This window comes from Rhinolophus hipposideros (assembly GCF_964194185.1).
Source record: "Rhinolophus hipposideros genome assembly, chromosome: 5".
Lineage (NCBI taxonomy): Eukaryota > Metazoa > Chordata > Mammalia > Chiroptera > Rhinolophidae > Rhinolophus > Rhinolophus hipposideros.
The window spans coordinates 51,697,605-51,713,836 of record NC_138051.1 but is presented as its reverse complement, the minus strand read 5'-3'; the positions used below and the strand labels follow the sequence as shown (position 1 = coordinate 51,713,836).

Sequence of the window (16,232 nt, the reverse complement as noted above, 5' to 3'; positions counted from 1 at the left end):
ACGGTCACTAAAGCTCAGATCTCATTCCAGTGTCTTTCCCACTCAGCCACCTGCTCCCCCTTTCTGTGGACACTTATAAATTAGGGTTATAGTACCAAAAGCTCATGTTATACTTAAAGTGAATGAGTTTTCCTTTGTCCAATAAATACTCTAATAATGGAGTTATGTTAAAATGGAGACCTGTGCCTTCTGACGTGATGTACTTGAAAAGAACACATCATCTGCCAAAATACCAAGAATGTTTAACCTGAATCTCACGAGTGAACTATCAGGACAAGTCCCATTGTCGGACATTCTACACAATACCTGCTCTGGATTCCTCAAAAAAGTAATATCATAAACGAGTTAAAGAAAAAAAAATCAATCGAATAAATCTGAAGAACTAATGGGTTTTGCGTCATCAGGAATCTGGCAGCATCCCATCTAGAGAGCTGCTCCGAGGAACTGTGCAAATGGGAGAATTTCATAGGTAGAAACCGGTGGGACAAGAAGATTATCAGGCAGGTTGCCTCAACTTCCTGTGAGGGACGGAGAAGGCCCACATCACAGATGACCTCACGTGACATCACTCCTTGGTACTGACCACAAAATCCCAGGGTAACCGATTAAGGCTGCGTTCCTGGAAAAGTTTGCAACTGCCCTTAGGTCAGGTATTGAGTCTAGGTGTGGTGTCATGGGCTTGAGCACAAGTGACTCCATTTGGGGCCTGGATTGTTGTGGACGTAAGTCATTTCTCTGGGACAAATGCCCAGGGGTGTGAATGCTGCTACAACTCTGTCAAAAACGAAAGGTTAATATCCCTACTAGTAAAAAGACCTTCTCAGTAAGAAGGAAAAAAACATCACGTGCTATGCATGTTTCCTTTGTTGATAAATGGCCAAACTTTTGCAGTGCAGCTGTGCCGTCTCATATTCCCACTAGCACGCGCCGTGTATGAGGATGGTAATGAGCACTTATGAACGAACTCCCTTATTCAGTGATGGCTTTTGCGTTGAGTCACCAGGTCCCCCGGAGAGGACGACAAACTGAGGCCGGAGAGGGAAGCTGCCCCGTTCTTCAGCGAGTGGGGCAGCCCTAGGACTAACTACGCCTCTTCGGGAATGAGGCACGTTTTCCCGGGACCGCTAGTGGGCCGGGTCCCACGGGCCAGCCCCTAACAGTCTTACAACCCCGACAGCCTTTGAAACTCTTTACATTCTTACCGCCCGAGGGTTTCTTTGCAGCCCTTTGTATGGAAATCGGGGAACCCAGTTCCCTAGTGCACACCGGCCACATTTTTCTCGATTATTCAGCACAACCGATAAAGTACTTCCCTGGGAGAGGTTGAGGCCGCGCACACGCCCCTCGGCCCGTGTTGAGTAACGCGCAAACCATGTATGCTGTGTAGGGTCGAGCACACTGCTGTTGCTCAAGACTCGAGATGTTGCCAGACAATGACTAACGAAGCGGCGGGGGAACCTCGGTAGACCCGACCTCGGCGCAGTTGGACTTGCCTGACCTCCTTAGTCCACGCCGGGCGACGCACCGCCCACTTGGCGCCGACCCGCTAGGCGGAGCGCGCAGAGCCGGCCCCGAGCCTCACGTCAGTGCGCACGCGCGCCCGTCATCCGGGTGCCGGCTGCGGCTGCAGGTTGTGCTGGGGCATCGATAGGGGGCGGAGCCAGCGGCTCATTGTGCGCAGCGCTGCGCGGCGCCGGCTGTACCCGAGGCCTGGGTTGAAGTTGGCGCTGCTGCCGCCGCCCTGCAGCTCACTTGCTGCCTCAGCAGCGCGCTGCACTTCTAAAATGGCTGCCGCTACCGGTGCTGTGGCAGTGGCGGCTGCCTCGGGTCAGGCGGAGGGTAAAAAGATCACCGATCTGCGGGTCATCGATCTCAAGTCCGAGCTGAAGCGGCGGAACTTAGACATCACCGGAGTCAAGACGGTGCTCGTCTCCCGACTCAAGCAGGTGAGGCCCGGCAAGGTCCGGGAAGGGGAACTTAGGCCGCGTCTCGGAGCCCCACCTTCCGCCGCAGCCCCCGGGCGCCCGCAGCCGCCGGTGCCCGCCCGGCAGCGCCGTGGGGAGGCCCCGGGAGGCGCCCACGCGCACGGGGTGAGCGAGGATCCTCCCGCGGTGCCTCCGCCCCCGCGCGCCGGGCCGGGCCTGCGACCCGTCCGCGAGCCGCCCAGGACTGGGACCGGCCGCCGCAGCCGAGCGCGCCCCTGCCTCCGCCCGGACGTACCCCCCAGGCTGCGAGGGCTGCAGCCGGCTGGCGGGGCCTCCCTGGGGCAGGCGTGGAGACCCGGGAGGCACTCGGTCCCCAGCCTTTAGCGATGGTGAGCGCGTGCATTTCTTGGCCTCGGAGGGACTGGTTACTTTGGTGACTTATGCGAAGTTACCGTTTAATTGTGTCCAACCGTTTCTTCCCCATCTTGGGGGGGAATTGGAAGTGGAAGTTGATGGGTGGGTAAGAGAAAGGGTTTGTTTACCGCTGGAATTTCAGTTTTTGCATCAGCTCAATAATGTGCTTTTTCATCTCTGATTATCTTTCTGGTTTACTTGAGTGAGCGTTGGAACTGTAGTAGAGGAGAAACCAGTTTGCATTATAGCAATTAGGAAAGCTCCTTTTAGTTATTTACTTGAGTGCCTAGCAACTTTTCTGCCATCGAGAATATTGAGACTTTTGTTTAGTGTGATAAATGATATTCAATTATCTCGACTCGGTAGAATTTAAAAGTCCCTGTGATTTTGAAACCTAATGATATTTCCCCCTAAAGTTTCTCTCACTCGTGTACTTTAATTGCTTTTTTTGAAGTCGGTTTGTGAAATGACTGGCAATTCGAATGTCTTGAGGCTTGAGGTTTGCTGATATTTTTTTTCATTTCGTTTTTATAAAATAAGTTTAGATAGATTGTGTAGCATATTAACTTCTCTTTCTAATGTAGGCTATTGAAGAGGAAGGAGGCGATCCAGATAATATTGAATTAACTGTTTCAACTGATACTCCAAACAAGAAACCAGCCAAAGGCAAAGGTTGTTACGAGTTATGAACATATTTTAAAATATATTTTGGTTATATAACTTGCCTCTGCTCTTGTGCCACTTGCCCTGTTTATATAGTGCTACTCTTTGCTATTTCCCTCTGGCACTCTGCCTTCTTGGGTCAAGGAAGAAAAAGTTCCTGTTGCCAGGCTCTGGGTGACTTGTAGACCTTAAGATTTGGCTGAAGCTGACCTGAAAGTGAGACCAGTTCTTTATTGCTTCCGAAAAAATTACAAAGTCAAGTTTTATAGTGTTTCTTCATTCATAGTGCGAAGACCTGAAGAATAAAATACAATTTAATTTCATATCTACCTTGCCCCACAATTGGCAGAGTATTGATGGAATTTCTACCAAATCTTTCACCTTGGCTCCTTGCTGTTTTCTCTAGTACATTAAAAGTCTATAACCTTTATGTTTAGTATTTTGTTTGACACGGTGAACTTAATTTGCATTTATGCCATTATGCATTCTAATTTACAGTGAAATTCAAAAAGACCTCACCCATCATACTAACAAGGTAGGGAAAATCCATGATAAGTTAGCTTATAAAAGTGTTCAGTTATAGGGATTTCTTAAGGATTTTGATTTGATAACTTTTAAACTAGGCCAGAATATATTTCCAGGATATGGTGATTTAGTGAATAGATAAAAGTGATTTAAAATTAACATTTTGACAATATAAATGGGACATATATTTTTAAAAGGTTCTGGTAAGTGAAATCTTTATTTGAATACATACATCAAATTTCTCCCTCCCTCCCATCAGGACAGTGGCAGAGGGTGGACGTGATGTGGGTATCTGGATCCTGGTACCTATCTATAAGTTCCATGCAGTGTGTGTCATGGATAGTTACAGCATTTTAAAAATCTAACTTTATTTACTGCTTTAAGTGATTCAACTGCTACTCCATCTGCCATAGACCAGATTGATTGTAACTGGAGTAAAATGATGGAATGGATTAACCTTGAAAAGAAGGGAATATTAAAGTTTGATCTTAAGCAGTCTATGTGGGAATAAGGACCAGGCAGATCTTGATGTCATCTCACTGTTTGAGAGTTCGTATGTTTTCAAGAGTCCCCTAGTTCTGTCAGAGGAAATTGACAAGGGCTAAGAAGCATTTTCTGGGTGGCATGGGAATGGCAAAGGTGGAAGTAGAGTTTAAGAAAACTAACAGTTATCTTGTGGCTTTTAATGTAACACTCCATATGTCACTTTGAAAAATACATTTCCCTGTGTTTAGAGAAGTTTGTGCTGAGAAGCCTCTGCCACAAACCATAGGCTATTTCATACTGAGCATAAAAAATTTGGAAATAAGTACATTAGGAATTAACCATGTTTCTTATAGTAATTTCTTACAATGATTTTGATTTGTCCTTTGTTTAGTGCTTTGTGATAGTTTGACAGATACTATGTATTAATCATAGTCTCAAGTAATTTGATTATTGATTTTAGCATCTAAAATAATCCTTTGATTTATTCATTCTCACCTACTTTTAATCTCTGTGTAGCTACTAGCCCTTTTTCAGTATCTTACCTTTAGAAATAATTTCAGCAATGTGTTTTTCAGTATAGATATAAAATAAGTATGTTAATTTTTTTCTTTTATATGGATTATAAGGATATTTGAACTTTAATTTTTCCTGAACTCTGATGTTAAGCTGTCTTGTGGTCTTTAATTAGAAGTTGTAACATTTGATCATTTGTCTCCAGCAGGTTACTACTGAGTATTCCCTGAGACTAATTCTAGGACATGCATGATAAATAGCTTTTGTCTCCTTGAATTACATTTATCATTGTTCTGAAAATCCTGTGGATTGCAAAAAAACATAATGTAAATCCCAACCTAAGAACCTACTTTGAATTAATTTACAATTAAGATGAGTATAAATAAAAATTAGTTTGAATTTTAAATTAAGAAGTTTAAAATAATTCTTAGAAATCAAAGTTGAATAGGGAAACTTAAAAATGTCAACAATGAACAGACTTAAGACTAAGGATTCAAGAAATTAAATATTATTTTATCGTGATGTCAGGTTTTCAGGCTAGGCGCAGAATTACTACATCGTTCTTTTTGCCAAATCTTATTTCACTTAGCAATGTCTACCTTGAAGATAATGTCAACTTGATCTTATACTTCTTTTCCTCTAATAGGTGTTTCCTTTTTTGTAAGGTTGGAAATTTTACTAGATTATCTACAAGGCTCTTTAGTTCTAAAATTTAATAATTACATATAACCAGGAGCCAGAAGAAAAATGCTTTCTGTTCAGCTAAACTAGATGTATAAGGAAGGAACATAGGTCTTCAACCAGCAGAAATATTCTTTAGGGCAGATTATTAGAAAAGGGAAAGAGCAAAGACGGATTAATTACTTAGAGGCCAGTCATGTAGACAGCAGCAAGACACAACATATAATAGCTTGTCAGAAAAAAAAATCTTTTGGTAAAAGTTAAATGATGTTAAGAAAGCAAGCGTAAAGCAAGTTATTTTTGTGTGTTAAAATGATTGTGTTTGGACAGATGGGAGGAAAAGGAATCTGCAGTCTTAAGTACGTTGCAGACTTTAAAATGCAGTTTTATAAACACAAACTTGTAATAAAAGTTTGATAGTATTGATAACTTGATAATGTGCTGGGTTCTAATATTTATGATCAACATTTATAAAATCTGTTTGCATACAGTTAATATGGTGAAATAGTTTGTAGCTTAGTTTGGTTCTCCCTTCTGAGTCTTTTTATTTTCTCTTTGCAATATGAACTTTTTAATAAGTAACCTAGAAGAAAGCTTCATCAGTGAGATTTGCTATCATGTTATTTGGGTGTGTATTAAGAAAGTGGTTAAACAGGTAGAGCTAACTCCTCCTCATTGGCTTGTTTTAGAGATTATAGATTTAAAGTTTCTTTTGTTTCAGCTGGCAATTGCATACCATTCTTTTGGATTTTCAACCTTTAGAGTCACCTCTAAACTTCAGTAAAAGTTATTTTATGTAGTTAATCAGTATAAGTATTAAGAAATATGTAATGCAGTACTTACTGATGTTGGAACTTATTTGCAATACATGCAGGCTTAAAAGAGGTTTCAAAATGCTGTATAAAATCTGGTATTTCCCTCTATGGGAAAAAAAGTATAATTTGGGGTTATAGGTTTAGCTTAACATCTGATGTCTAATTTTGTGTGGACAATACCACAGCCAGTATAATTAATTACATGTGTACTGTGTAAAGCTTTCTAAAATTTATGTCAAATGAGACTACAGTAATCAACCACATAAGATGCTTTTAATACGATATCATAGTGTACTGTAACTTTCTGTTTTTTTAACTGCAATATGTTTGGATGTTACGGAAAACTTAATCAGAATTGTGGCATTTGAGAAGGGCTTGGGGACAGAATTTTCACAGATTTTTGGGTACCCACTAAGCTAGAAGCTTTGTAGGGGTAAGGACATAGTTTTTTATTTAAAAATAAAGTGCAAATTGTCCAGAAATTGGAAGAAAAAGAAATCATTATTATTAGTTGGTGGCATCAGAAGACTTTAGTGAAGAGGTTGAACAATGGCTTGGGATATAAGGGTGGAATTTACTGATTTATTTAATCACCTCTTCTATAGTTCTCACGTATTATAGTAAAAGGGACTCAGTGTTTGTAATTTCAGGAGTTAGCTTTACATGGCAGTCCTGCTACCCTGGAATAGTAGTTTGCATTATGGCTTTACAGTATTGTTTTCCAGATTATAAAAGTGAAACGTTTTCATTTTATAAATTAGATAATCCAGAAAAGCTCAAAAAGTGAAAATTGCCCATGATTCCACCATCCTGAATTTATCACCGGTAGCATTTTGTTGATCTAAGGTATGTACATACAGGTGCATATCTTACTGGTTTACGTTAAGGATTTTTTTTTCCTTTTCAACAACTAAAATGAGTTGACACCATATATGGTGTTTTGTTAAAGGTAGGTAGAATTTAACTTTTTCTAGTCTAGAGAGGCTGAAAACAATAATCTTTCTCTTATAGTCTCACTCTAGCTCTTCCACTTACTTACACTCAGTCATCTTAGCGATTCACAATCTACTCTACCTTAGAGTCATTCGCGTTTGTAAAAGTACAGAAACCAGGCTCCTGCCTCAGAGATTTGATTTTGGTTGCTCTATTGGGGGCCAGTATTTTCTAAAGTTCTTCAGGTGATTCTCATGCAGCTAGTGTTAACCACTGACCGTAGACTAGAGCTTGAAACTTAGTATCATTTTCATTCATCTTTTTCTGCCTGTCAGTTTGCAAATTGTTCTATATACTTACGGTTTTCAAAAAACTTTCACATTGCTCTATTTGATTCTGGCAACAGCGCTATGAAGCAGTAGTATTTTCTTTTTATTGATAGAATAAAAATAATCCATTAAGAAGTCAGTTACAGTTTTGCTGTCTTTTAAAATATCATTTGTATACACGCATGTGTGTGTGTAGTTTGGTTATCTTTAGATAACCAAAGGTAGAGACTTTCATAATATAGTTTTGGTGTTTTTCAGATTACACTGAGTGAATTATCTTAAGAGTAGATTCAAAAATAATAGTAAAATGACCTGTTGTATGACTGCTATGTTTAAGACAATGTACAAAGCCTTTTAGAAAAGTGATTTCATTAGTAAAATATTGGTTTAATACAAGAGAGGCTAAAACACATGCAAACAAGTAACACAAGACATAGTTTGTGATTATTTTAAGAAATAACACGTAGCTGGGGATAGGTTGTTCCTGGAAACATTAAATGTTGTTCAGTTTGGCTTATACTCTGAATCTTGCCTCCACTTCTCCAGTAGAAATTTTATGACTAAATATTTTCTGCATTTCATAATTTCTGTAACTGTATTAGGGGATAAATTACTCAAGCCACAGTTTGGTGTTTTTTTATTTGGCAAAATTATTTTAATTCTAATTGAGCACAATTTTTTTGTTTTGGGGGTATTTCTGAACTTGAAAAGGAAAATTGCAAAGTTTATAAGGACCAATTTGCCTTTGGAGGGGAACATCAATTTACAATCCTTAATGCTTTTATACATAATTCTGAAATGACAGAAGTTTTGGAAACTGAAAATTTTTTCTTAGGTTGGTGGCAGAAGTGAGGCTATTTATAGTCTTGATTTATCCCATTTGATGTGAATATGCATATATTTCATTGCACAAATATTACTGTGATTGAGAGAAACTGTTTCAGAAGGCACTGGAAGGTTTAAAATAATAAATCCTACTCCTCTAAAATCTGAAAATTCTGAATTCTGAAACATGTCTGGCCCCAACAGTCTTAAGGATTTGTGGACCTATACAAATTTATGTTGCATAAACGAGATGTTTCTAATGTCATCCTCTGGTGTATACGTTTTTACTTTACCGTTTTACTTTAGACCCTAAAATCAAGCAAAGAATATTGCAGTGTATTTTATGTAATTTCAAAACAGCCATATGTTACTACTGATACAATTTAAGGTGTGATAAGTTCATTTTGCTTCCATTTTTTATTTTGTTATTTAGACTGTCTTTACAGCTCAGTTTGTTTTCTAGTTTAGTCTCTCAAGCATTAAAGTTAGACTTCAGTCTCCGTGACACTTTTGAGTTAGCTCTCTCATCCTGCTCTCTCTCATGCTGCTGTCCTTTGGACCATTCACATTTTTGTGGCACATGACAGATTCCTTGAAGGATAAAATATTATTTAATTAAGTTGCCATAAGAGCTTGGATAGCACTGGCTTAAATGGGAGATAGGGATAAAAATGGTTACTCACCATACAGAACTGTGCCTAAGGTGATGGTGCTTGTTGGAGTTTAAGGGGGATCTGGTTTTTGTTTTTATTTCTCATCTGTGACATCATAAAAGTTAGAAATCTGTAATGTACTTTGTAGCATCAGGAAAGTTGGGAGTTTACAGTCTTACGGAAAGGATGGAGTTGCATACAGTGCTAGTTTGACTGGCATGTCACCTCTGTTCCACTGAGGACTGAATTAGAAATCCAGACCTTGTTTAACACTAGCATCCAACCGAGGACTTACTCCATTATCAGTCAGGACATTCATAGATAATGCTTGAGTACCTGCTCATGATACATCACCATGCTCGGTTCTGGGCTGGATGTGAACATCATAGCTTTTTAAAATATGTGTTATATTGTATGGAGAACGGGTGATACTTTTTTCACAGAGGAATTAATTACAATATAGTTTCTAATTTGGCATATGTAAAACAAGCCCCAAGTTACAGATTATGAAAACAGTCAAAAGCTAGGGTGTAAAATTTCTGTTTTCTTGAACACTATGTATCTATCAGGTTACTATTACAGTTTCATCACAGTATGTATGCGAATCTCGCCCTCCTGGTTTTTGTATTTAGGAGCTCATGACACATTAAATGTCAAGTGCTTTCCTATGATACAGCTGTTAAAAATACTAGGGGATAGTGAAGTTGGACCTTTTTGTGTACCTCTGTCTCTTGTTGCCTGTTTGTCGTGGGGCAAGTTATATAATCTTTGTGTCTCACATTTTAAGATTTTATAGATGTGGCTTTTAGAACCTCGGTTTACACTAAAAGATAACATTTTAACAACTGGCACATTTTAACTCCTTGAAGATCTAATGGTTTTGTAGGTTTAAATGGAAGCACTGCCTTTACTAGTTTCGTAAACTGATTAACTTTCAGCATTAGTTTCCTCCTTGTAAAATTGGAATATAGTTGGGAGGATAAAATAAATACATTAATGTATATAAAGCATTTATCCTAGGACTGTGAAAACCACTTAAGCAGTGGTAGTGACTACTGATGTTTTTGTTGTGGTAGTGTAATTTGATTTTCCTTTCAGTAAACTAAAGCAAGTGAAATTCACCGTGGAGTGTGCATAGTATATGTCGTTTGTCATTGTGCTGAGAGCTGCCATTTCAAAGATAATATCTTTAAATTGAGTTAACCACGCCTTATTAGAATAAGTAGGTCATAGTAAAATGTAGTGGACAGAATTTAGAACTGGAAATGAGAAGCCTTGGCTTCCAGTTTGCAAAATGCCATTTATTGGCTTTGGCCAAGCTTATTTAACCTCTCGGGTTCATTTTCTCTTTTTAAAATTGTGATGACCTTCCCCATGTGCCCATAGAGTGCTTGGAAAAATCAATTGAACTTTTTTTTAAGTGTTTTGCTATTTGTAAAGCAGTTTATAATTGTAAGGAGTAAATAGTATTAGCAAATGATCTGAAGGAGTCTTCCCCCAAAGCCCTACTCAGTAGGTCATTTGGTGATGTGTGTTGGGGGTGGAGTCGGGGAAAAGAGCCTACATTTTTGAAAAGCTTATTTCTCCCAAAAGGTAACGTCTTCATGGTTTTTATATTTGGAAATTTAAATGTGATAGAAGAATTTAGTGAGCACTTTCTTACCTGATACTGTTTTCTTCTGGGGGGAAGGAACACTTTCTGGTGAACAGGCTTTCTTAGTTGTTATCTATGTAGTAACTTACAATTTATATTTTTCCTGAAATACAAACACCAACTTTCCAAATAGGAAGTGAACACCACACTAAGCTCACACTTTCTCTTTTGATTCACACAAGGCCTTTGGGATAGGGAAGCCCTCTTACCTCAGTGGGTAAAATAAAATTCCAATTTTTAATCTTGTCTTTTTCTTTACCTGGAAGGACCAGTATCTTGTTTTCCTTTTTATCGCTCTTTTGTGGGAAGTGTGTCGAATTGCGGGTAGAAGATAGGGGCTGATGAAGAGACTAGGGAAAGGGAGATAACCTAACTTTTTTTAATAGTTATTTCACCTCTAAACCCTCTACCCTGGGATCACAGGAATTTGAGATAGGAACTTGAGATAGCAGTTCCTGTTTTAGGCAAAAGGGAAAGTTGATTAATTAGCCTCAGGAAAGCGTATTCATTCACATTTCAAAATAAATAAATTTTAAAAATTTAAAAAGTTCCAGTAGATGTGGTTTTTATAGCATTTCTAATACATCATGGGTTATTGTGTTTTTGTGGACTAGTCTGAAAAAACTTTTAGCATTGGCTCTGTGGGATAGTTTTTTTTTTGTTTTTTTGATGTAGATAACATTCTAAGTTTCAACCACCAGTTTAAAGTTTTGAAGATTGAAGATTTTGAGGATTGGGTTTAGGAGGACTGTAATCTATCTGGAAGCTATCAACAGTTTTCACTATGAAGTAATTCCTACTTGCCTTGAGTCAGTTAAATCAGTCATTATGTTAAGTGCCCAGCCCTGTTTATATTTAGGCCTTTGGCGAAATACAAAATAATGCTTAGCAAGATGTACTTGAGAGTACAAGGTAATAGATACACAACTGATAGATTGTAAGGTGTAGATTACAGTGTGAGAATTTTATTTCAGAGAAAGTTCGTTGAAGAAGAGAACTTAAGGAAGGCTTTGGTGGGGGATATGAGTCTTGAGTTTAGCTGTCAGATATGTGGAGATACACACGCACGCACACACACAGATACAGTTAGTAGAGTACTGTTGAGGTGTTGCTACTTCTGGGAGAATTGAAGGGAGAGAATTTGAGTGGTGTAAAGAAAAATGATCATATATATCAAGTCAGTTAAGATGATGAGTTCATATGTAAGATGAATTATTTGCACAGTTTATTTTAGCATGACATTGTTAAAGCTTTTTTCGTTTGGGACAGCTATGCGCAAATAGTTTATAACCTGTTGGCATTGGCTTTGTCAAGTGTTGGGAATAGAGAGTTAAAACTGCTGGGTAAACTTCTCTGAATGTTTTTTGCTCTTAAAGTAATAAAATACTGGTTTTAGCCCATTTTCCTTCTTTTGTAGGTAAAAAACAGGAAGCAGATGAGTTGAGTGGAGATGCTTCTGTGGACGATGATGCTTTTGCCAAGGTAAAGTGTAACTCAGGTTAAGATGTTTATTTTGAGTCTAGTATTTTGTGTGATGAACTCATGCATTCTATTTGAACGATACTGAAGTATGTAGGGAAAATAAAGGTAGAGATTTCTGTAATATTGTCAATCTCATTAATTCTAATAGTTGAGAAATATAATAAATAACTTTATCTTCAGTTAAATGAGACATAGAGCTAAAAATAATGTTTGTCCAGATCTTTAAGTAGAAATTTGCGACATAGGTGCCAGAGGAACAGCTACAGGACAATTGATATGTTAGTTCCTGGACAAGGTACTGCAGTGAAGGATGGTGGTAGTTTTATTTTTCATCTGCCCATTGCATTTAACTTTTGTATATAATATACAGAATTTAGATTAATGTAGTCCTTAAAGTGGAGCAAGAAAATTGCTGATGTTTTGCTTCTTGGTAAAAGTAAGAAATTTGTTTTGTGCTCTAATGATAAATAAACCAGGTCTTTCTTTGGTTAAAAAAGAATATTTAAAACTGACTAGCTGGAAAAATAATGTATGTAATTTTTATTAGGGTTGTGGCAGTTCTATATACCAACTTAGTTTTAATCGTGGTTAAAGTTTTTTTGGTTTTATTTTACTGAGACATGATCTCCTACTTACTGATCATTAGGTCCTAAGTAGTGTGGCATTAGCAGGAATTATTTAATGAACATAGTTCCTCTTAAATTATGTACATTCATATCCCCATATATTCCATGCTCTGTGCACAGTTAGTCCATATTGTCATAGCATCTCTGGATGTCTGTGTGTTCCACCATGAAGTCACCTTCTGTCCATTCACCTGCCCATCTCTTCTACCATCTAGCTTTCTACCCCCTCCATGTTACACATAGACCACACAACGTACCACACATCCCACACTTTGCACCTTGCACTTAGAAGTCAGGCACAGGCAGAAAGAAATGTTTGGTTGAGGAGCTAACCCTGAAATCAGAATATTTTAGAGAGTATTTGCCAAGGGATCTGTTAAAATTGAAGACTGCTCACCTATAAATCGGCTTTTGTTTGGGCCTTTTAAGAACTCTTCTGTGTATTCTGTTATCTTTGTGGTATATCTGCTTGAGGTTTGTTCCCTTGTTCTTATTTTCTCTAATTGTCTTCACTAGGGAGTATATGATTAAGCAAAAATTATCCATAAGCTGGGAAAACATTGTCACTTAGTAAAAAACCTTTTAATTTTCAAATGTCTAACTTTCTTTGAGTTCTTCAGTTCATAAAAATCTTAGTCATTTGAAATGTTCCAAGGAAGTGTATACTTCTATTCAGCATCATAGTACTCTTATATGTGCTGCAAGGGATGCCTTTGTGTTATTAAGTGAACCTGATCATGATGCCTAGAAGAACAAAAGAACTTTTTTAAAAAAATCCTATTGAAATATATCTGCAGTTCTTTGTTTCGTTTTCACTTTGGAAGTATCAGCATATGTGTCGTATTAGATAGAAATTGTTAATATACTTTCCTTGTCTTCCAGAACTGGTAATTTAGAAATTTATAGTAGTGATAGGTATATATCACCTATTGCCTAGATACCTGAATAGTGTAGGATTTGCTTTCATTTGTAAGTGAGGAGAATGGTTCAAGTTGGCACTTAAGAATAGATGGAGTTCCCTTGGTGACTTCCCTTGGTTTTAATTTACTTATTTGCACCTGTTCTACTACCATACAATTACCTACTCTGTTTTCAATCCCCAAGGTTCCACCACTCATAGTTGGTGAGATTGGTTAAATCTACCGGCTCCCCAAGCATTCCACATTCCAAAACAATTTCCTCTCTGTGCCTACCCCTCCTCAGAAATTTCTGTTCTCTTACTGCAGTTTAGCTATGAATGATTAAGGCATGCCCCTGCCCTTTTCCCTGTATAACCCAGAAACCCTTTCTGCTGGATTTGCTAAAAGAGTAGGAAAGGAGGAAGGAACGTTCATTGCTTTCAACTCTTTCTTTGCGTAATTAAAGAGGAAACTAAGCAGATTGCTGCTTTTTTTCCCCCCTGCTTAATTATCGAATATCTATAGACTTTGAAGGTCAAACAGACTTTTCCTTAGAGAGATAATCCCAACCAATGTTCCCTTGCCTAATTGACATCGTGGCATAGTGATAGATTTCAAAACAAATACATTTAAATAAATTATTTGCATATTTTTAAAGAACAAATATTGGTATAACAGATGAGATTCCTTATTATTAATTAGAAATAAACCTTATGTCATAATACATAAGACTTCCAGGATCTTTGAAGTTAAACTATGGCACATGGAGAAATCAAATTGTTTGTTTAAAGCCGTATCTTCCAGGACAGCTCGTGGGATGTGGATTGGTAAATATTAAATAACTGGGACTTGAAAACATCTCTTGTAGCAATCCAATTCATGTGTATTTCAGTATGAGAGATTTGGGAACTCAGATATGTGGTTTAATGACCTTGGTAATAGACCCCCTCTATTTTCAAAGACACAGTTAACATATAAGATAAAATGATTGAACTTTGACTTTGGGAATAATGTCTCAAAATATGGTAAAATTTAAAATATATAGAGATGTAAATTACCAAAAACGTTTGGTGGCTAGCCTACACTGCTTTGTTTCTAGTTGTACCAAATTTTCTTACCATTAAAAGGACTGTGAATTGGAGAATCAAGAAGCACTTGAACAAGATGGAAATGACGAACTAAAGGACTCCGAAGAGTTTGGTGAAAATGAAGAAGAATATATGCATTCCAAGGAGTTACTTTCCACAGAAGAGAACAAGAGAGCTCATGAATTAATAGAGGCAGAAGCAATAGAAGATGTAGAAAAAGAGGACATCGAAAGTCAGGTCTTTAGCCAGTTTTTTTAAAACATGACTCAGATAAATTAAGTACTAAATAATAAAAGGCATTTTTTTCTAGTTCAATGTGGAAGTCTCAGAATTTTCAGAAAAAATTTTTTTTATTTATAAAATCACCCAGGATCCTACCGCCTAAGATGATCTTTTAAATTTTTATCTTCCACATATGTATATATTTTTACTTAATTATCATGCTATAAATTACTATTTATTCTGTATAATATTTTCACATAACATATCAGAATGATTTCATAATCTGTGTGTTATACCATAACGTATATTAGATGGCTTTCTATGGGCCAAATAGCCACTCTGAGTTTTGGGACGTTTAAGTTTTATGTTCTCTACGCCACTACGAATGAATGTACCAATTTCACTCTGACCGTGCCAACATTACCTGGTGATATATACACACACACAAACACATATATACATATATGTGTGTGTATATATATATGTATGTATATATATATATATATATATATATATACATACATATATATATACACACACATACATATATACATATATATATATATGTATATATACCGGGGGTGCCAAAAAAATGTATACAAGTGGACACTGGTCAGCATTGCTTAACCAGTAGTTCGCCATAATCAGAAGTGTCTGGACACTGATGGTAACCACTTTGAGCACCTCTTGTAATTGCAGAAGTCAAATGTGACTTGTTCATCTTTTGTTATCAGTATATATTGAGTATTACAATTTTAATACAGTTTTCCTTTCTTAAAATGTGTATACATTTTTTGGGCACTCTATATTTTTCTACATAAGATTAATTTGCATTTTGGTTATTATCAAGGATGGGGCAATTACTTATGAAACTATAATTTAAAAGCATATAATTTTAAAAATCTTTTCTTTGAATTAAATAGACCATTTGTCCTGCTTTGGAGTATGTTAGTATGTCTTAAAAAAATCAGTGGATTAGGGAGTCAGTGCTTTTAGTGCTTTGTCATGCTTGGGACTTCCATTCTACCTATCCTAATACATGAAGGACTCAAGCAAGAGAGTTTTCTAATTGTCAGTGTGACTGTTCTTTTGTTGGCATAGAAAATATAGTCTGAATATGAAACATTGACTTAGTACCTACGGTATCATAGACACTATGCAGAGCATGAGGCAAGTGATAATTGGGGATAGAATAAAAGCATTCTCATGTTACTCAGATATTTTGTAAAGCAAAGCTATTGTATACCCTTTTACTTAGGAAATTGAAGCTCAAGAAGGTGAAGATGATACCTTTCTAACAGCCCAAGTAAGTTTGCATTTAGTCCTATGAATTTGACATTGTGGGTGGAAGGGCTTGGAAGAGGAATCTGATTTTGACTATATAATTCTCTAATTCATACAATGGCCTTCAATTGAAGATTAAGTTGTTTATGTGGTATACACAAAATACTTAAAATTGGCAGCCAAAATTTTTTTGCCAGAAAGGTATTTGGAAGTTA

The 16,232-nt window shown here is 37.3% G+C and overlaps 1 protein-coding gene across 9 annotated transcripts in view; it reads left to right on the top strand.

Moving 5' to 3' along the window:
* The first annotated feature begins 1,594 nt into the window (after nt 1–1,594).
* The window catches only part of SLTM (SAFB like transcription modulator), a 41,434-nt gene continuing 26,796 nt past the window's right edge, over nt 1,595–16,232 (top strand). For 4 of the 9 annotated variants that reach the window (XM_081048416.1, XM_081048415.1, XM_081048417.1 and 1 more), the window contains exons 1-5: nt 1,595–1,946; nt 2,924–3,011; nt 11,834–11,898; nt 14,551–14,748; nt 15,992–16,039. In XM_081048416.1, coding sequence (XP_080904542.1) covers nt 1,785–1,946; nt 2,924–3,011; nt 11,834–11,898; nt 14,551–14,748; nt 15,992–16,039 — 561 coding nt within the window. In that variant the 5' untranslated portion in view covers nt 1,595–1,784. The remainder of the gene's footprint in view (nt 1,947–2,923; nt 3,012–11,833; nt 11,899–14,550; nt 14,749–15,991; nt 16,040–16,232) is intronic. The other 5 variants (XM_081048422.1, XM_081048421.1, XM_081048419.1 and 2 more) reach the window with 2 other exon arrangements.